Here is a 23057-nt window from a genome sequence, read left to right as displayed (position 1 = left end):
CCGGCTCTCCCTCGCGCTGATCTGCCGGCTCTCCCTCGCGCTGATCTGCCGGCTCTCCCTCGCGCTGATCTGCCGGCTCTCCCTCGCGCTGATCTGCGGCTCTCCCTCGCGCTGATCTGCGGCTCTCCCCCGCGCTGATCTGCCGGCTCTCCCTCGCGCTGATCTGACTTGCTCTGGTCTGCGCGCAACGGCGGGCGGGAAGGGGGGGGGGGGGCTTTTGGAAGAGTTGTGCGACACAACGAATCGATGACGCAATTCGTTGCCAACGCTTTTAGTAATCGATTTTCATCGAATTTATCGATTCGTTGTTGCAGCCCTAACTTCAAGCCTTTGTTATGATTGTGATGATTTTTGGCTTCAGGTTCAATATTCTAGACTCAAACTGCAAATGGTTATTGACATTTTGATTGACTGACTGGCATTGAGTTCCTTCTCTTTTAATATGAATAGTTGTATGTTTTTTTTATTGTATCTTTAACAGATTGTGCATTAATAAACAAAACAATACTCAAACAACCTCAACTATGATATCCAAAGTAAGCAACTGTGTGGCATCATCACATATCTGACCATTTGTCTCTGAACACTAAGTCCAGCAGTATTTTGTAATACATCAGACCCACAGTATTCTGACAAATCATGGCAAAGTCCTCCAAGCCCCTTAATATGGGTGCTTAAGTGAGTAGCGTATTCCCAGTTGGGTGCACACTGGAAAAGGAGATTCTAGATGAAGGATTTCCATCTGACCCAGACATAAGACACAATAAAACAAATCTCTCTCTCTCTCTCTCTCTCTCTCTCTCTCTCTCTCTCTCTCTCTCTCTCTCTCTCTCTCTCTCTCTCTCTCTCTCTCTCTCTCTCTCTCTCTCTCTCTCTCTCTCTCTCTCTCTCTCTCTCTCTCTCTCTCTCTCTCTCTCTCTCTCTCTCTCTCTCTCTCTCTCTCTCTCTCTCTCTCTCTCTCTCTCTCTCTCTCTCTCTCTCTCTCTCTCTCTCTCTCTCTCTCTCTCTCTCTCTCTCTCTCTCTCTCGAGCATCTCTCTCTCGAGCATCTCTCTCTCGAGCATCTCTCTCGAGCATCTCTCTCTCGTCACAGAGCATCTCAGAATAACCACATCAACCCAGTACACACCAATCAGATGTTTTAACACAGTTTCTTTGATTACAAGATAAAGTAATGACCACTGAAAGCCAGCCTGTGACCAATAAAGCAGTATGTTGTTGTTTGTTCACTGTTTTGTGTACTTTTTGTGAGTTTTAATGTTGTTCTGATTGTGGCAACACAACACAGATAAGTCACCATAGTGTGATACTCTACATGTGCTACCTCTCTTCTCTACTACACATTTCTGTGTGTCAGCCCACAACATGCCGCTCCTCCTGCTCCTTCCTGTCTCCACCCTTTCACTCTCCCTCCTTCAACTGTACCAGCTGTTCCAACAAAGAGCCGTCTGCCGTGAAATATGCATTTCAGATGTCTAGACTTTAAGATGCAGACTGCTCGGACTGGACACATAACTGCTAAAGCCTCTGAGGTATCTGTGACAGCCTGGTAGAGGCGTGAAGGCCTACAGTGAAAAATCAACACAGAGACATGCAAAGCAGCTTCAGTGGAGCAAGATGAACAGTGTGCCTGAGGCTCAGCACCATTCAGACAGATACTAAACTGGCCAGACAGCCAGAGCGTGGCACCAGACAGCACAGTCTCTTTGTTTGAGGGGTAGTGATGTGGCAAATGATAAATACTACATGCACACCATGGTACCACAAATCCCATAAAAGTAGAATATTTTAGACCAGTGCTTATCTTTTGACTACTTTTAACTCATTCACTGCCTTTGACGACTAAAGTCGTCATTTGCATTTTTTTACTGTTTGAGCATCAGAACGAGCCCCCGCGCTGAGAGAACAAACATCTCAGCCCTGAAGCCGATCTTCAACCGCATACGTCACACGTCACATGATCAGGAAGCAGACCATCCATGTATAAGGAGATCGTTTTGGGCCGTTCCTGTAAAAAAAGTCAGGCGCGAACTGGAAAAACGTCTGCCGATCACAATTCAACAACGGATTATGAAAGAACGGATAACGCTCGAAACACACAGATTCTTCCTGATGTAAGAGGTGAGTCTCTGCTTTGTTTTGGCATCGACATAATCCTAGCGCGCAACGTTCTGTGACTCTTAAAAAAACAGTAAAAACGGTGAGAAACGCTGGCAGCGAAGTTGGCGATCATGAAACGGCTGGCAGTGAATGAGTTAATTGCAAGTACCTCCTTAAAAAATACTAAGATAATACCAAAGAGTGTAATGACATTATAAAAAATTCTACAATCCTACCAACATACAAGTATATCTGATACAATCAACCAAATTGGTTTAAACTCCAACTGAGCTGAAGAATGTGATTTAACGTGTGATTCATTCATAGACAGGAACAACCACTGCTGTGTTCGTCTCTTCTTCTGTCTGATTAGCAGTGAAGGCTCGTTTGAGATCACTGGAATCAGATTTTCTCAGTGTTCACCTGTTGTTGCTAACAGATTTTTCTGCAGCGCTGCACAGTAGTTAAACGTCCACCGCACGGCGGTCTTCAAAATACTCCCCAGCCCTACTTTTGTTTTAAGTAGTTTCCATTAGAAGTCCAGGCTGTTAGTTTGCTTGAACCGCATATTTAATAGGCTCTCTTATTTTTAACTCTACATTATCATTCAGCTTTTTATAAAACTGACATCAACTTGTCCAAAAGAAGCATGAGTGTTCAGTAAAAATGTTTGCTTAATATACTAAAATAAGTAATTACATAATTGTTTTGGATTGCAGGAGGCTTTATGGGTGAGATGTTTTATTAGTGTAGCTGTAGTTTATGTTTCTAAAGTTTCTATATATATATATATATATATATATGGTCTACGGCTGGGGTATTCAATTCCAGTCCTTGAGGGCCGGTATTCAGCACGTTTTATTGGTTTCTCTGCTCCAGCACACTTGATTCAGTGGTTCAGTCACCTGTGCAGCAGCTCATCAGGCTCTGCAAAGCCTGTTAATCACCTGCTGATTGAAATCAGATGTGTTGAAACAAAGTTAAAACAATAACGTGCTGGATAACGGTCCTCAAGGCCCGGACTTCCCCGGTCTATGGTATATATGTCTAAGGTTTCTACTGATCCCTTCAAATGCACATTTTATTTGCACCTACATACAAACAGCTCCTGTCTACATAAGCGTAGGAAAAGGTAAGAAATGGTTGAAAAGCTCTAAAGTGATTTCACTTGTCCTTTTAATTCTCTCATACTGCCCCTGTTAAGAGCTGAGCTGACAGAATTTTCTGTAAAGAATCTGAAACCTGTGCGCAGGTGGTTTATGCCTGGACTCTACAGAAGTATCAGTCAACAATTTAAGATCAACTTACAGCAGATGAGTCCACCAGTGATTTACACCCTTTGATATGGTTACCAAAACCCAACCAGTAACAACCCTAATCCCTGCAATCTAAACAGAATAGAACACAAGATCCGGTCTCCCCAGTGGGAGTCCACCTAGAAGTTCTTAACTAACGCAGGCAGAGCTGATAATTCATCTAATCTGGTCTACTACCGACTGAATGGATTAACAAAATCCCACATGTTTACATATAATTCAGAGTAGTAAATTTTTGTAATAGATTGTCTTCTCATCTGTTGTATAAACATTTTTAAATATAGATGGAGGAATGTTTTTTTAATTAGATGTACCTAGGGCTGCAGCTATCGAATATTTTTGTAATCGAGTACTCTATCGAATATTTTTTTCGATTAATCGAGTACTCTAATAAATTACCCTTTTGTATTTGTAAACCATTATATCAAATAGCATGTTATAATTATGAAAGACCTGTTAAAATGAGCAAGCAATTGCCAGTTATTCTTCAAGTTTTATTCAAAATTAGTTTGCAAAACTTCAGCACTTCAACTTTACTTCACAGTAAACAAATGGCTGTGCAAAAAATAAGTACACAACCTGAGCCGATTTTCCCCTCGTGCGAGAATCTGCTAGCCTGCAAGCCAGACAAAAGCTAGGAGGATAACTGTTGAAGTAGCGCTGCGAGCGGCTGCGGCCCAAACAGAACCAGAACCGCTCACAGTGCATGCGCAAACAGCTCGCCGGCTGTTCCCTATTAACACACATCCGTTTTAATTTCAACACTTTTTTTCTCACACAATAACAAGGATTGTCGAGAAAGCATGTTTGCCGTGGTTTTGTCAAATTATACTGATCACAAAACATTTATTTACTTTCTTTCGTTTTCCTCTCATAAATACCTGTCCTCCTGCAGCAATCCTGAGGGACAACAAATATCAATAACAACACAATAAAAAGTCCGACGTGTTGTGTAAAAACTGCTATTTTTAGCACATTTTAAGTCCGACGTGTTGCTACCAGACATACGGTGTGAGCTGAAACTGAGTGCTACAAACGAAAAAGTCGCACAGTGTCTGCAGAATATATAGAAATACAGGCTAAAATGCATTATCTTGTAGAGGCTCCGAGTCCGCTTGCAGAAGTGACATTTACAGGTGCTGCAGCACGGAGGATGTGGTGTTGTGGTAGGCTTAATCCATTTTACAGTATTTATACTGGACTGCGTTTTCCGCCTAACGACGTGAAAAATGGTCCCACATCTTGACATTTTCTGTCTTTTTCGCACTCCACCGGGGTCCACGTTGTCCGCCATGGCTTAAGAGAAAGTTAAGTTACATTCGCTACTCGCGTGTGCAGTCCAGTGGGCATGTGCGTCACTTATTTCAGTCCGGGTGAAACATGACCACGGGCGACTGCAAAGCCACGAATTAATTAAATATGAATTAAACGAATCCTCGAGGCAGAGAATTTGACTCGAGGATTTTTTGTACTCGAATTATTCGAGGTACTCGAGGAATCGTTTCAGCCCTAGATGTACCCTAGTAAAAAGTTTTTGCAATGCAACAACATAAAACATTTTCAAGGCAACACCAAGAAATCTAAATTTCTTAATCGACTCTTTTCATGCTTAATGCTTCTGCTCAATGAAAATAAAAATTAAACATATTTTACAGCACACTTTTGAACTTTAGAGGTGTAAGAATGAAGTAAAAATTAAATCCTGTGGTCAGTTTTGGGTACTGCTGTCCCTTTTTCTAAACTAAATGTCACCATCTCACTCCCGTTCAGTGAGTTTCATGGCTGTTGCCAGTTTTGAATCAGCACCAGAAGATTCTAGATGACAAGTGAAGAGGAGTCATTAACAGTAAGTTGATAAATACATTGTGATATCTGGTGTTAGAAGAACTCTAGGTTGTTTTAGGGTGAGGAGCATTAACTACACTCAATATTGTAACATGCCTCCGGGATTAGAGGAAGTGGGGTTGTTTGCCGTCTTGCTGCTACCTTGCTGTAATAGTTCTGAACGACTCATTAAAGGAAGTAAAAATCATCATCATCATCATCATCATCATCACCTTTATTTATAAAAGCACTTTACAGAAATATATTATGTCACCAAGACTTAACTAAAAAAGATAAAAACAAAGAATATATAGGAAACTAAATAAATAAATAAATAAATAAACAAACAGCAAAATACAAAACAACATCAGTTAACACACAGATTTAAAAGCCAGATTATAATAATGGGTCTTCAGCGCCTTCTTAAAAACCTCTACTGACGTGGAGAGTCGCACAGATCATGGAAGATCATTCCATCATTTCGGGCCTGCTACCGAAAATGCCCCGTCTCCTCTTGTTTTGAGCCTATTTGCAGGGACTAGAAGCATATGATGACTCTCTGAGGGGAGCGATTTGACTAGGTATATATGGCTGTAACAAGTCAGATAAATATTCTGGTGCCATCCCATTCAATGCCTTAAAAACCAACAAAAGAATTATTACAAAATAGACTCATTATTCACGTCATACACATATTTCACTGGCACAATGTTAGCCTCTAGCCCGCTTCACCCAATATTAGAGTAAAACAAAAAGATGCTATGGCTTCTTAGGGGTACAAGAAATAACTTCAGGGTCGCTCCTGTTAACAGGCTTCAGTTCTATAAACAACACTGGAAATTTTTGCCGGCAGATGTCAAATTACAAATGTCGGCAACGCAGCGTTAGATTGGTGCCAACTTGACAACACCGCAGTGGGCTTGGGCGGTATTACAGTAATACCGTATACAGCCAGTGTCAGTTCCAATACAGTCATGAAAAAAACAGTGCATGGAGGAGACAAAGATTTTTAAAAGAATAGATAAAAAAAGATCAATAAAGGTCATTTAATGTATCAAATGGATGTTTGGTTAAATTTTCAGTTTTACTTAAATAGTTTTAAATGGTTTGTCCAACTTTTAGAGACGTTCCATTAAGTTTATGAACATGTCATCACGTGGCAGCGCCGAGACGACACGCCGAGAGAAAAATGGCAGCTTGCGCACCAGCTGACCTGTCTAAACACAACTTCTGCACTTTGGGAGTATTTCGAGTTCAAAGCAAACCTAAAATGAGAGCCGGTAAACACTATTGAGATCATTTGTGCAAACAAAAGAAGACAGCGAAAGACGCACACCCGTCGGCACAGTAGAGGAGCGAGCCGTGGCTGAAAAAGCAGCCTTCTGTCTGGAGCCTGTTATTAAAAGAGAAAGTAACGCGCTTTTCTGGTGGAAATATGCAGCCAGCCTTCCCAAGATGATGTGACTAGACCATGTAACGGAACGGAATGACTTCCGTTACAACCAAAAGTACCAAAATACTAGTATATCGGTGCCACAAGCTCATCAAAACAGGTTTTCAGGCAGCAGGACCGGTCCTCACTGTCCTAGGTTGAAGCCAGAAAAGGTAAACGCTTGTTTTTTTCAGGCGAAAATTCTTTTTATAAGCTACTTGTTTTTTGAGTTGTTAATATTATGTGTCTTATGTTGTTTTTGTTTTAGTAATAGTGTTTTTTATTCAGTTTCAGAATGGTGAAGGTCCAAGCCAACAGTTAGGTCATTCCACTTGTGGCTTACGTCATCATTTTTTTTATTGTTACTGGTAATACCGTACACCTTGGTGAAATATAGAGGAAGCTAGATGTTACTAAAATTTGGATACCGCCTAAGTCTACCCCGCAGGCTTACAGATGGTAAAAAGTGACCACGCCCCCTCCGGGAGAAACACCAACAGCTCAGCCAGCTGAGCAAAAAATCTGTTTCAGTTCAACTTTCCTTCCAACATGACTGAGAAATTGGGCTGGGCGATATGGCCTAAAATCAATATCACAATATATTGAGGATTCCACCTTGATAACAATAAATGGACGATAACTACAGGTCCACTAGATGGGGCTGTCACATGCATTACGTTGAGTCACATTTTTTACGAGAGACACATGGTGGGTCAGCTTCTTAACACTAGAACTACCCGGATTTTCTGACCCCCTCAGCTCTACCAGAGGTAGCAAAATGGCTCCTTGATTTGAAAATCACAACTCAATCACTGACAATTAGCTGCCTTTCAACAGAGCACAGACAATGGCCCATTGGAATGCGGAGGAATGCTGGGGAACTTGAAAATTTTCAGTCATTTAGGTTGGCCTCATTTTGTTTGCCTCTAGCCCTGGTAGAAAATGACTCACAAGCCCTTTTTACAAGACACACTGTGCAGGCAAATCAGCGTAACATTACAGCAACAGTGTGTTTTATAAGCAAACCATGCTGGCATGGCATTGTGTGAATTTTGCTGCATTTGCTGCGCCTCGCTTGGTAGTAATATTGTGGTAACTGTCTGTCCTATAGACAGCGATTGTGCCTTGGCACAACAGAGGAAGATGTCAAATGACGTAGCAAATGTGTGGCAACCCCCGACTGGAAAGAGTATATAAACCACGTAAACATGGTAAAGTTAGTAAACAACCAGCGGACATGGCTAATTGAAGTGACAACGAGATCTGTGAACTTCTGTCTCCATGAGCAGAGGCAAATGTAGCCAGACAAATCTCAGGAACTGTGACGGACAGCCACCTCTTTGAGAGTTTGTCTAAAAAACTCAAGGAGTGTGGCTTCAGCAGAGACAGAGAACAGATCACGTCAAAACTCAAAGAACTGAAGGAGTTTCACTTTTCACAGTTTCTTTTTACATGCAATTGCAGCCAGGTAATCTGAAAAATAAATTCTATTCAGATTTAACTGATCACCTGAAGCCTTTTCAAGAGGCTGGCTTGTTTTCAACACCTGAAAAGCAGCTTCATCACAGCTGTTATGAACCTTCTTTTGGAATCTGGACAATCGAAGCCTGCATTGCATAACCTGCATTATTCCCACAAAATTGTTTGAGTGGCAATACAAAACATTCACAAAAGGCTTGTGAATGTGAAGGTTTGTTGTTCTAATAAAACCATAATGCTTTCTTGGATTGCCTGAGCATTTTGTGGCCCTTTTGTAAAAAGGGCTTCTGTTGAATCTGGTCAACTGAACTTACCCACCCAAAATAATTTATGACTGACTTTGTGAAGACTTCAGATAAGCACACAAGTTGTGAATGCAACATAGGCTATAAAGGCTACAAACATAGTAATTAAAAACAAAAATCACGTTTTACAGATGCCTGTATGCTCTGTCATTATATCCTGCATGTAGCCTCTGACTGAAGACACTCTTGTTGAGTAAGTAGTCTTGTGTCTCTGGTTTTCCTCTAGCTGCCTCTGACTGCTAAAAAAACAGGCAAGAGGGGGAGATGAGGGAAGCACCAGCATCTCTTGAAGTGATTTACAGAACAAAGGCGAACGTTTATAAGTGATTAAGAATGCTAGGTGAAAAACAACGGTGCCAAATGGCGGCTCTCTGGTAGATCGAGGGGGGTGGAGCCAATTGGCGGCTCTCTAGGAGTTCTAGTGTTAAAGGAACATGAACGTTGCCAGCCTACACAACGTTTCATTTTTTATTATCAAATTTATTGACATGGGAAAAATTATCTTAATGAGTCATAAATTTCAATCATGATAAATTTTCGACTTATTGCCCTGCCCTACTGAGACAATGTGATTATTTCAATGAAAAATTCTTACATTTTGCTCATTTAAGGCTGTAAATTCTGCAAAAGCAACCACTCAACAAGCATACCTGCAGGTAGAGTAATGGGGCAAAAATCTAGTATAAAAACTGAATTTACAAAAATGTTCTCAATGACCACAAAAATTGTAATGAATAAAAAATTCTCAATATGCTTTTACAGAAACCAGACAAATAAACTCAACAGGAGTATCATTTAAGCTAACGTGAGTAAACTAACTGACTAGATCAAAACAAATATAGTCTTAAAATGCCACACGGGGTCACAGGGATACATGAACTTGTGTGTATGTATAAAACAATAACCCCATTGTCTTTCTGTGTCCATGCAGTGGCCTAATTGAATAGAATTTGACAGAACAGTGAAACTGTTGAAACTGTGGCTGAAGAAAGACATTTTGTGCAGATCTATGGACACAATGGAGCAGAGCGGCTCCCTGGCTTTCCAACATGTTTGGAGGTGAACGTGCAGAGGGACTTTGAAGCTTAGCAGACACAAATGTGAAAAGAGGCAACAAAGGGTGGTTGACACTATGACTATGTTTGTTTGTTGGTCAGGCCTAGGGCTGCACAATATATCGAAAAATTATCGTCATCGCGATAACAGGACATGCGATAGGCCCATCACAAAACACGGCAAAAACAGCGATAAATGTTTGGTTCAAACATTTTCATCCGTGCCATACATCAACTTTTTGTAAACCAGCTCTGTTTTTTATGCGTAAGTATTATTTGACCAATCAAATGTAGTCCTTCTGATATGCTGCCAATCAGATGGTTCCATTCACGTAATACGCCCGCCCCCTACATAGACCCTTTTGGAAAGCAACACCCGAACAGAGTTTGCGGCGCTGTTCCCTTGTTCGTCATGCTGGCTCAGGGCACCGAACGCACTTTGTGCTGATGTTTCTGGATTCAGCGCTGCTTTCAAACGCGAACGTGAGTCCGCTCTGTGTTGGTAATCATTTTTACCGGGCTGACTCCGACATGTGCCGGTGAACCAACCCACCTACCTCCATGTTGCTAGTGTTCCACCGGGTGGTGATGTTAGCCCCATGCTCCGGTTAGCTTCCAGCTAAAAGGCTACAGCACTCTCCTCCCAGTCCCACCCTGCTAAAGAGGGCCTGGAAAAGTTCCCCCACACATCAAAGTGATTTTTCATTTATGAGCTTTTTAACCTTGTTAATCAGGATAGTTGATTTGCTGCTGCACATAAATTGTCACTCAGAAGCTCTGCTAGCCGGTTATCTTAGAGGAGCTAGTTCAATTTGTTAGCTTGCTATCAGAATCATAGTTGCATTTTCATCATCTGAGCTGCTTTTTAAGATCTAGGTAAACTTGTTCAATTTGGCGTTAAAAACAAACGTTTTCACATATTTTCCATGTAGTTTTTTGCCAGTTCCTCTTCTGAAAGGTAGACAATTGTTTTTCTCTTTCCCTCAGAAAATCTTAATATTCTCCTAGTTTGGCCCAGCACCGTTCACTTTCCAATTGCAGCAACAGCCTTATATCATAACCACATAAGTGGAGAAAATGTTCAGTAGCAATGAGAGAATTTGCTGTTGCATTTAAGTGATGTTAACTATTATTTAACATTTAAACTTATTTTCTAATTTTTTTATGTATTCAAAAACCCTGGTAAGGGATGTTTTTCTGTATTTGGAGCATCAGAAAAAGTTTTATGGTGGAGGTGATGTTTTAAAGTCACTGAGAAACTGCATGCATGCAGTTTGTCGTTTTGCTGCTAATACAGTAGCAGGTGCAGCTGCATATTTTTGCAATAAAAATGTTATGTTGTCATGGAATTCATGCATTAGTTTTTGTTTGCTTTGAACCCAGAGCAGACGTCACACGCCAGACGACATCAACACTGCATACTTTAGTATTTGTTCATTTATCGTGAGTAATATTGATATCGCAATATTAAGCACTGTTATCGAATATTGCAGGTTTTCCTAATATCGTGCAGCCCTAGTCAGGCCTGAACACAAAAGACAATGACTAACCCCCAAATTCCACTACCTCCGCTCCGGTCCGCCCCTGCCTTCCGCAACCGCTCGCTTCCGAACTCAATTTTTACTGGTACCCACTCTACAACGGCTCCGCTCCGGTGCGGAGACCTGAGGTGGGCAAACAAGCATGAGCGGGATTTTCGAGATCTTGCGATACAGTCCGAGCAATAAACGCAGAAGTTAGATCCAAACACCCGTTGTGTGGGAGAAGCATCGAAATGAACCGTTTAATCTGCCCATCATTTGTGTTGAGAGATCAGCAGTGTTTGGTAGGGCTGCAACAACGAATCGATAAATTCGATGAAAATCGATTACTAAAAGCGTTGGCAACGAATTGCGTCATCGATTCGTTGTGTCGCACAACTCTTCCAAAAGCGCCCCCCCTTCCCGCCCGCCGTTGCGCGCAGACAGATCAGCGCGAGGGAGAGCCGGCAGTTGTTTGGAAGAGGAACATGGCAGAAGCAGCAAGAGTCAAAAAAGTAAAAGCTTTTTAAGTTTGGGAGCATTTTCAGTTAAATCAGGCGAAGACATGCGTTACCTGCAACGTTTAGGTCAGACTTAGCATGGCACGGGATGATGCAGCGTCTTAAACGCAAGCATGTTGGGATCATCAGCGAGGAAGGAGAGAACTCTGTGTCCGGGTACATTAAAAACTTTTCAAAAGTGATTCATCCAAGTCCCGGATTATTACACAGGCTAGACATGCCCTAAGCTCGTAAAAAGAGTCTAAAGTCGTGAGCGCGACGCTTATTAGATGAGCGGGGGGGCTCGCGCTGCTGCGAACCGGTTCCGCCCAAGGCCGGATTAACTGGGCAATTGCCCAGGGCCCACGAACTCTAAAGGGCCCAGGGCACGAGCAAATTACTGTATCTATAATTTCCCGCTTTATGAGGACTATGGTGACCGTACGTTCCGTTTTCCCCGGACGTGTCCACTTTTCACTCTCTGTCCGGCGCGTCCGGACTGCGGGTTCTTGTATTGATGAAAATGTCCGGCTTTTCATCCAGGAGCAGGGATCGAATTATGGGGGAAATGTATATCCTACACATCCAGGTGAACCAGAAAAAGTTTTCTATATTATATCATTTTTGGACTCTTGAGCAGAGAGCGGCACAGCGCATTTTTGCGCAGCGATCCAGGCAGCTGCTTCCAGCGCACGGTCCATTCTCAAAGTGGCGCAACCAAAAAACTATAATTAGCACACGATCGTTCATGTCTGCACATGTTCTCTATTTTCTGTCTTATTTGTGCCTGCAGCGCTCTGCTACTGCGGAGCTCATCACCTGTGCTGCGGTGATTTCACCTCACGCAGCATCGAAAACGCGCTCTGCGCTTTACGGTCAGGAGATCCCTTTGATCTGCTCAGAAGTAACTGATGAGGCGAAAAAGTAAGAATCCAGGCAGCAGTTTTTCTGGAGAATTAAGAGGAGATGCAGGAAGATGAGAGACAGACAGGACAGGAAATAGTTAAATAAAAACAAAACAAAGTGTTGAAAAGTAAAATGTAGGTAGATTTACCTCCACTACACGTTTTTACCTGTATAAAACAATGTTATACACTTGTAATATTTATAAATTTGATACTATTCAGATCACCTTCAACACTCAGTCACACACCCAGGGCCGTTTCAAGACATTTTGGGGGCCAAGGCAAAATGCCCCCCCATAACTGGGCTCCCCAGAAGCCTCTGTGTAATTCATACCCTCTCCAGGAGTGTTAGTTATACGGTGTTTATAAAAGCCCCTCAGACATTACTGACATGTTCTAATATTATCAGATGAAAAACTAAATTATCAGACACGATGTCTCATCTGCTGCTTTTCTAAACTTGCGTCATTTTTGGAAATAGTGATCAATTTTGATTAATTCACAGCCTATGTTTAATTACATTTAAAAATTAGTTGTTTGACATCCCCAGTTATAATAAATGTCTACAGATGAGATCAAACAAAACAGATGAGAATTGCCCTTAAGCTGTTTAATTGGACCAAGCATTTTAGGTCACAGATAGATGTAGCTTAGGGTCTCTGTCTATACACCTTATAAGACAATTTAGGTGATGGCATGTTGTTTTTCTGCTATTGAACTGTTTTCTAATAATGTTGTGTTAAATAAAGTGAAGGAAGGAGAGAAATAACGTTTCCCTAACAGTTTTAAAAAATTTCCCCATGTAATCCGATTAATCGATTAATCGTGTCGAGACCCCATCCGATTCATCGATTATCCAAATAATCGTTTGTTGCAGCCCTAGTGTTTGGATCAACAAAGTGTGACTACTTTGATAGTGGAAACTGTATTTAGGGCTTACTTTTGTGCATTTAAACTTCAGCCGCCATTGATAGTTGTTAAAAGTTGTTAAACCTGTGCATATGAAACAAAAAACGCCTTTTGTTTATCGATTTATTGTGAAAAACGGAAGTTGTGCTTGCTCCTTTTCCTGTTGGGCGGTTGTTATTTCTGTCCATTTACTGCGGAGGTGCTCCGGCGTCCGGCGAAAATAGGATTGATTCTATTTTTGCCGGAACAGAGGGCGGCACACTGCGCCGCACTGCCGGAGCACGGCCGCAGTAGTGGAATTGCTCTGATTGACTACAACGGGAGCGATTTTGCTCCGGCGTTCGTGTCGGAGCGGAGGTAGTGGAATTTGGGGGTAAGAAAACAACTGCAGGCTGATAAACACTCAATGTAAATGGAAACATTGCTGTGACACCATGTTTGATCTGTAACCCTATAAAGCTTCATCAATATTTTATATCTCATCTATTTCGACAATTTTTTTAAACTCTTGCCTCTCGTTTCTTCCATCCACAATGCAACAGAAGCAACCTAATGAGCGGCATTTTGCACTGAAACAAGGCTACATCTCTGAAGCGAAGTGACTCAGGGTGCTCCAGTTTTATGCAAGCTACTCCCACAGTTGCTCCATTATAGGCTGCTGAGCTCTCAACAATGCATGCTAACAAGTAACTGTTCATCACAGGCCTGTGTGTGCTACCTGGTGGAACACAGGAGCAATGAATGTACCAGCAGCAACAAAAGTACTCAAGTGTGCCAGGACTGCAGATCACAGGGATGATGACGATGCACAGACTCCAGCTAAATAGCGTGTATGGTATGTGGCCTAAGCTGAGTTTACACATCAGCCACTCTTTTCTGTTATTAAGAAGTCTGGTATATATGCAAGATTTAAACTGAGGACAGGCGAACGTGGCGACTAACCAATGGCAAGTTCTATCTCTGACAAACATTCACCAGACACTTTGAGAATGCTTCTATAAATGCTTGTAAACAGTAATAGCTAACATGCTAATCAAATGCTAATCACACGGCAGCAACTGAAGGTGGTTAGGTATCAAGATAAATGAAAAAGACTGGTTGACGTTTGAACAGAATATAAAGAAAAGGGGACTGAAATTACTTTGAAAGAGGAATGGTCTCTAGGGTTTAAAGAGAATGGTAACAGAAAATATCCAGTGAATGTTAGTTTTGTGGAGGAAAAAGTCTTTGACATCATAGGTTATAGGAAAATGGTCAGACTGGTCCAAGCTAATCCAAAGGCAACAGAAGTCCAAATATGTCTTGTTTCAACCAGTCTGTAGAATCATAATCAACCATCTTTTAGTGTGTGTGTGTGTGTGTGTGTGTGTGTGTGTGTGTGTGTGTGTGTGTGTGTGTGTGTGTGTGTGTGTGTGTGTGTGTGTGTGTGTGTGTGTGTGTGTGTTTCTTCTTGACTGTCCCTGCACCAAGCATCAAAACAAATTCCCTATGAATGTAAGAACTGACTTGGCAATAAGTAGGCCTGGGACAATAACAAATTTTGCTGGAAATATTGTCCAACAAATTATTGACGATAAATGACATTATTGTCAGCATCGTAGAGACCAAAATAACCACTTAAGTAATGTTAATATATCATAATAATACAAGTGCATCCTTTACACTGCAACAATTAAACCATTATTTTACATTGGAAAGTCCAGAGGCAGAACTTCTAAATAAATAAATAAAACAAACTAAATAAAAATAAAATTGCACCAAAAACAATTAAATGAACCCTGTTTCTCCAAAACAATATATACAATGGCCTGTCCAGTGTAAAACATAAATAAATAATACTGCACTTCAATAATGATAATAATTAATAATGATATAGTTGTACATTTCTTAACCTCAATATATTGAAGTAGGAAAAATTATTGAGTTAATTTTCATCTATTGTACAATTAATTGATTTATTGATTATCGTCCCAGCCCTAGCAATAAGCCTCATTCTGATTCTGAATGCACAACACATGCACACAATCTTGGAGCTGGTGGACTACAATAGCAGAGGTCTACACCAGGCGCTTCCCCTGTCAGCTAAGAATAGGAAACTGAGGCTAGACTTCACACAGGACAGGACCACCCAAACTGGACACAGAACTCTCAAAGACATCATCATAAAAGAATGGATCCATTATTAGGGATTGGAATAGTATTTGGTTTTTTCCTTTTTTAGGGAATCAACAAAATTCCGTGGTATCTACTAAGGACCGATTTGTGTGATACAGGGTATCTGCAGGTTTAAGGGAGCCAAATTTAAGACTTTTTAAGACCTTTTTTAAGGCCATTTTGACCAAATTTAAGCAATTTTTTAAAATTAAATTTAAGATATAATTTCCAGCTATTGCCTGGAACATCGCGAACGTGGGATTAGCCATCCAGTTACCATTACACTTGCACATCCCCATGGCGCAAGCTCCCACTAGCTTAACCAGCTAATGCGCTCATCTAAAAATAGCCCCCTTTCACAACCAACTGAATGTGTACGGTTCCGCTTACACCAACATCGTACACTAAAAATGCTGAACACTAACTAGAAATGTATGAAAATTGTATAGAAATAAAAGAATCTTGTTTATTGGTTCTTTGGACATTTAAGACCTTTGGAAACTGTAGGATTATTTGTCATTTTTAAGGATTTTTAAGGCCTTAAATTTGGAAAAGCAAATTTAAGACTTATTAAGACATTTTAAGGACCCGCGGATACCCTGGTGATATGAAACGGTGCCGTGTTTCGGTACCTGTCCTTCATTAACAAGAACTTGCAAAACAGCAATTTGCCAAGATAAACAGCAGCGCTTGCGCAAGAGCGTAGGGCGAGCTGGAAACAGAGCAAGTAGCTCTAAAGTTTGGGTCCACTTCACTAAATGCGATGGGTGACTGGGTGATGATGACAATATTTTTTTCCATTTCCATTTTTTATTTCATTTCATGCAATCAAACAAAATTTACATTAAAACAATCCGCGTTCACAAATAATCATAAATGAAAAGGAGCAGAAAGAAGCAAAAACTTACAATATCTGCCCCCTTTACACATCAGACATTAGCTGTTCAACTCGAAGACTGTCATTCACCTACCCCCCACCACAAGTCTATCAGCCTACTTAAGATCTTATTATTTCATCAAGATACGTTTGACACTTTTTTTAAATACAGGAAATGTTTTAGATTGTTTTATTTCACTGTTGAGACTATTCCATAAACCGACACTTTAAACTGAAATACATATTTCCATTATCACTGTTCGGAATCTTGTTTTTTTTTTTAAACTATAATTTACTTTAAAAATATAATTACTTTATCGTTTTACAAATCTCTTTTGAATATTTATTGATAGGACTTCTTTATGTGCTTTGTACATAAGTTTCAATAAATGATATTCTACTAATTTGTCAAATTCCATTAGGTCTAGCTGTGAAAACATCGGATCCGTATGATCCCTACATCCACTTCCACTAATAACTCTCACTGCTCTATTGTGTAAATACAATACAATATGTCAGATATGGAAGAATTAACGAGTTACACAGAATATACAAAGCTTTTTTGTTCAACAATTCCTTCGTCTTATTTAGTACTGCAAAATTTCGAGATATTTTAATTTGAATAGCATTTATGTAAGACTTCCAGGACAAATGTTCGTCAATCATAACACCTAAAAACTTTCCTTCTCTTACTCTTTCTATCTCAATTCCTTCAACATATAATGATGCATCAGCACTGTTTTTGCTACTATAAAAAAACTATTGACTTAGTTTTATCAATGTTTACAGAAAGCCTATTGATATTAAACCATTTTTTGATTTTTGTAAACTCATTTTCAACTACATCTAACATAACGTTTGAATTTTCTACTGAATAAAATAATGTAGTGTCATCTGCAAATAGTATAAACCTGAATAATTTAGAAACCATAGCAATATCGTTAACGTACAAAAGAAAAAGTAATGGTCCTAGATGACATTGACAATGATCTAAGTGAGGAATCATTGTCTTAATCTGCTCCAATGGGTAAATAAACAGTTTACATTAACGTTAGCTTGATATTTTAGCATCCATTAATGAAAAATGAACAGTTTGAAAAAGAAAGATAAAATGAAGACACACAGTAAATTTAGTTAGTACTACAAGGACCCACCCATCACACAATTTGTCCATTGAGGAAAGAAGAGGAATGAGAGTACACGGAGCTGGGTTTTAGTTTGTGAAACATCACAATATTAAAATACAAACAGTTGTATGGTATAAAAGTTTGTTTTAATTTCATTTGTAGTCTATAATACCTGGTCTCCTCATCATAGTTATTCCAGATGGCATAAAAGAGGAGTAGGAGTACATGGAGCTGGGTATAATGTTTAGATCATTTAGAAACAGTTGTAGTTAAAGGTTTTCATTTTGAAAAATTTTGTACAACACTATGATGACAAAATACAAAAAGTTGCATGTTATATTTATCATGATAAAATATATCAAAAATAGTTATAAATTAAGGGAAAATATATATTAAAATAAAAAAGAGTTTTATTTAATTATTAAACACTCAAAAGTATCAGACATTGGTACCGGTATCGATTCCTAGGTATCGGGCATTGGTACCGTATTGATTCAAAAGTCAAATGAACCTATCCTACCCACCATGCCTTGACAGTTACAGGCCACTCGTAGCGTAATGGTGTGGGGGGTGATTTTCTTGACTCAGTTCAAACTCACCAAACTGGAAACAAATTAAAACAAGAGTTGTTTGGATAGAACATTTGCTTTTACTGTGTTGTAAATCATGAGTATGTACCTTATTTTCTAACTTACTCTTCTGGCTGAACCTGATTTACCAACTGAAAGACTTTTAGATTAAATTTAGCCTCAAGCTGAAGTTCCATTTTCACTTCATATTGAATAAAACTTACACACCAGACAGATTTTTAAAAGCATAACAGTTTTTGCTTTCAGAAGAATTTTATTTGTTCTGTTTAAACAAGTTAAGTACTGTTTGTGGAACAAATCTCATTCTAATGAGACAGCATGCAAACATTCCTTTAAATTAATAAAGTCCGTCTGATGTATCTTTTGTGCGTTCATTCTGTGTTTCTTCTAACCGCATTTAACAAAAAAGAAGGTAAAACAACCCTTCTCTGTGTTAAAAAAAGAACCAAGTCTGATGTAATGAGTCTCTGAACAGCAGAAATTCCAGGAATGTTGTGGATAAACTGAGCTTGAGTGGAATCTAAAGAACTAACTGACCAATACATATCCAACCAGATGATCTGCTCCACCTCTTATTTTGAATATCTGTCATGGATGCCTCCATGTCCTACAGTAGCAGCTGCGATCTCTTTGTTGTGAGAGTCAACAGCTGAGCGGAGGCAGTCTGCCGATCCGTAGCTAGCTCCGCTCCTTTACAGGACAGCTAACGAAGAAGACATAATTCCTGTTAAGTTGGTACAACCAAACGTGAGTGAAACTGAAATAGCACATCTCTCTGACGTGTGAGTGATCTTTACGTTAACCACAGGTTTGTTTAGAACGTTTAACCACACCCATTTGCTATGGGTTGTAGCCGAGCGCTGCTGCTTCCTGACAGGACGCCCGTGATCAAAACCACAACACAATAGTTGTCCCTTTAATTATACTAAAACCACATCTGGAGACACCTCCACGCACTGATGTGTCTGCTCGAGTATCACCGGTAACACAACGGTGACGCAAGCTCTGCGGCTAACCATCCGGCTAGCTTACGCTAGCCATTAAGTACAACAACAATTAACCACAGGCCATACATTTTGGACTCAAACCCCACTGAGTCAACAATGAAACACCAACAGGTGCACCACAACAGACAAAAGGGCAACAAACTCATCCACAAAAGCAGCGTGCGGTGAATGCAGCCCTTATAAAACAGTTGCAGCGGTTGGAAAACACCAGAAGAAATACCTCTTTAACCGACGTAAAATGGGATAAATCCTTACCCAAAGCGAGATTCTGACTTCCAGAGAAGCTGGGGTCACCCCCTGAGATCAAATCCGCCGTGTCATGGGTGCGTTTGTCAAAAACAAGCGGGGAAAGAGGATTAGCTGTGTGCTGGTAACTCCAACATCTCTCACGCAGTGAAAGGGGAATGCAGGAATGTGACGTTCAGTCCCGGTCTGCTGGCAGCGGTGACACGTGCAGCAAGACGCACGGCACTCTGGGAAATGTCGTCAAGCCAGACCTCCTTCGATTTTTACATGACTACAAGAGATCTACGGTGTCTTCGGTCGAGAGTGACTTTCAAAATAAAAGCGCACTTATAGGACATGTGTCTGGTCTGAACGTGCTGATGGACACTTTCTAAGTTTGTGTAAAATTGTGTCTTAAGATAAAACTGCGTTTTAAATGATTTTATCTATTAAAAAACACAAGACAGAAAACAATGAAAACATTTTTTTATTTGTGTGCAAGCTAAAACTGCGTTTAAAATTATTTTATCTATTAAAAAAACACTTTTAAGACTGAAAACGATTAAAAACTTTTCTTTTGTAAAATTGTGTGCAAGATAAAACTGCGTTTGAAATGATTTTATTTATTTTAAAAACTTTAAATTAAAAGAATAAACAGGAGTTAATCGTTTTTTTTTTTTGTAAAAATGAGTGCAATATAACACAGCGTTTTAAATGATATGATCTATTAAAAAGACCTTTAATTAAAAGAATGAACACGATTTAACCCTTTTTTGTGTAAAATTGTGTGCAACATAAACTGCATTTTTTATGATTTTAGTTATTTAAAAATACTTTAAATTAAAAGAACACATTTGTGTAGGTTACTTTGCTATTCTTATACATCCCGTCCCATTCATCCTGATCTGATGTGGCATTTCTAAATAGTTTCACTATATTCAATGGTTTCTTTCTCAAAGTCTGTCTGATTCCACAACATCATTCCACTTCAGTATTACAGAACACATCAAGTACTAGATAGATATAAAAACTATTTTGACTATATTCATTGGTTAATTTCTTTAAAAAAATGTTCGATTCTGCAATATTATTTCACCTCAGTCTTAAAGTACACATCAGGTACTACATCCTCCCTAAGGTTCATGAAGATCTTATGTGGCATTTTAAAATAAAGTGCAATCAGATTTGACCATAAAAGCAATTTAGACTAAATTCAATGGTAAATTTCTCAAAAACTGTCTGATTCCGCAACATCATTCGACCACACTCTTAAAGTATACAACAAGTACTAAATCTTCTCCGAATTTCAAAAAGATATGATGTGGCATTTCAAAATAAAGTGCAGTTAAATTTTGCCAAAACAAATAAACAATTTCAACAATTCAATGGTTAGTTTGTCAAAAACTGTCTGTTTCTGCAACATCATTCCACCTCAGTCATAAAGTACACTTCGAGTACTACATCCTCCCCAAAGTTAAAAAAGATCTGATGTGGCATTTCAAAATAAAGTGCAATCAAATTTGGCTATAAAAACAATTTTGATTATATTCAATGGTGAATTTTTTTTAAATGTCTGATTCCACAACATCATTCCACCTCAGTCTTAACGTACACATCAAGTACTACATCCTCCCCAAAGATCATGAAGATCTGATGTGGCATTTTAAAATAAAGTGTCACATTAGACCAAAAATATTTCCCTTCAGTCTGATGTCGATGGTCTGACCTGACACCCCTTCTGTGAACGTAGGACCTCTTGTGGACAAAAGTGGAACTGCAGAACGTATGCGATTCTCTTCTACCTTCTTTTATGACCAAGCAACATTTCCAAATACAGAATGGATATTATATTAGCATCATTATAAAAAGGTAAAAGCTATTTGATGACAATCAAGTTTAGACCAACAGATTCAGAAATAAAGAAAATATGTCAATACGTATCCAAATGACTGAAATTAGAAATGCATGAAGGTCTTTTTTCTTCCAGAAGACTGCTGAATTGATCACAGTCAGAGGCTAATAAAGAACTCAAGTCTTCAGCAGGTTACTGCTCTCTCAACCGACCCAATGCCCTCCTTTTATTCTTCTTACTTTCTCCTCAGTCTCGCTCTCTCTCATCTCTCCCAGCCCCATGTCTATCCTTAGCTGTCCCATAATTACTTTGTCTTCATCATAACGCCCGCAGCACCACAAGTTATCCAGTGCTCTGTTTCGCTCCCATGCTGCTGTCTCTGAGCAAACGGCCCTTTTTACAAGGCTTTCTCCCACACGTATTCATCTACAGATTAAATAAAAGATGCCATTATCACCCCTCTTTTACAGAGTTAGGTCTTTGAGATTCGCAGCCCTTTGTGAAGTTAAGTTATAAATGAACATTTAAAACTAATCTTGTTGCCAAGGAAACTATTGTTTCAGGCTTATTGCTCTAAAAATATCAGCAAATTTGACAAAGGCTGAAGAAAATATATGAAGATTTCATTTCTCTAAATACACTGAACAAAAATATAAATGCAATAATTTTGCTTTTTGCTCCCATTTTCATGACCTGAACTCAACCATCTGAAAGTGAGCACTTTTCTTTTACCAAGATAATCCATCCCACCTCACAGGTGTGGCATATCAAGGGGTTGATTAGACAGCATGAATAATGTTTAGGCGTGCCTTAGACTGCCCACAATAAAAGGATACCCTGAAATGTGCAATTTGACCATTCATCCACAGCCATCACCTCATGTTGAAGTTCGCGGATGATACCACCACAGTGGGTTTCATAACAAACAACAATGAGACCCTCTACAGAGAGGAGATCCATCACCTAACTCAGTGGTGTTCTTTGAACAACATGGTGCTCAACGCCAGCAAGACCAAGGAGGTCATAGTGGACTACAGGAGGTCCAATAGGACAGAGCACCCACCTCTACTCATTCGGGGGGAGGTAGTAGAGCGTGTTGACAACATCAAATTCCTGGGCATCCACATCACCTCAGACCTAACCTGGTCACTAAACAACTCCTTTCTGGTAAAGAAGGCCCAACAAAGACTCTTTTTCCTCAGGAAACTGAAGAGAGTCAGCCTTTCTCCCAGCTGCTCAAGAACTTCTATAGAGCCAGGACTGAGAGCATTCTATCCCTCAGTATGACGGTGTGGTACGGGAGCTGCACAGTCCAAAACAAAAAAGACCTGGCCAGGGTGGTGAAAACTGCCCAATGGATCGTGAGGAGTCTGTTACCAGATCTGGACTCAGTAAATACTATTCCACCAATCAAATTTTTTGTCATCTTGTCTTGTCTTATCATGGTGCAGTATGATAACGCACGGCCCCATATTGCAAAAATCTGTACACAATTCCTGGAAGCTGAAGCATCACAGTTCTTGCATGGCCAGCATACTCACCAGACATGTCACCCACTGAGCATGGTCAGACATTCTTCCTCTGGACTTTGTGAGAACAGAATTCAAAGTTTCATCAGTTACAGAAGTGGTCCAGGCACTGAAGAAACTAAGCAGTCCCAGACTCTCACACCACTATCACCATGTTTAACTCCTGGTTTGCTATGTTTCCTGAAATGTAGAATGTTTTACACTGTATGTTGCGTTTATACATTTCTTTAGGTCAGTGCATGATGTATTGCTTTTTTAGATCAGCTCCACATCATCAGAATAGTTCAGTGAAAGCAATCTCACCATTTGCATCATTTTGTGATGTTGGCCTTTACAGCCATTACAAACACTT

General features: G+C 39.9%; 1 protein-coding gene across 3 annotated transcripts in view; it reads right to left on the bottom strand.

The window, feature by feature from the left end:
- Positions 1-19494, bottom strand: part of ctif (CBP80/20-dependent translation initiation factor) — an 87205-nt gene extending 67711 nt beyond the window's left edge. For 2 of the 3 annotated variants that reach the window (XM_070552365.1, XM_070552367.1), the window contains exons 1-2: positions 19355-19481; positions 18027-18105 (exon numbers count right to left, since the gene is read on the bottom strand). In XM_070552365.1, coding sequence (XP_070408466.1) covers positions 18027-18029 — 3 coding nt within the window. In that variant the 5' untranslated portion in view covers positions 18030-18105; positions 19355-19481. Of the gene's footprint in view, positions 1-18026; positions 18106-19354 lie in introns of all 3 variants that reach the window. The other variant, XM_070552366.1, reaches the window with a different exon arrangement.
- Positions 19495-23057: the final 3563 nt, after the last annotated feature.

Source organism: Nothobranchius furzeri, chromosome 6, assembly GCF_043380555.1.
Source record: "Nothobranchius furzeri strain GRZ-AD chromosome 6, NfurGRZ-RIMD1, whole genome shotgun sequence".
Lineage (NCBI taxonomy): Eukaryota > Metazoa > Chordata > Actinopteri > Cyprinodontiformes > Nothobranchiidae > Nothobranchius > Nothobranchius furzeri.
The sequence above is the reverse complement of the archived record's forward strand: the minus strand, read 5'-3'. Positions and strand labels throughout refer to the sequence as shown.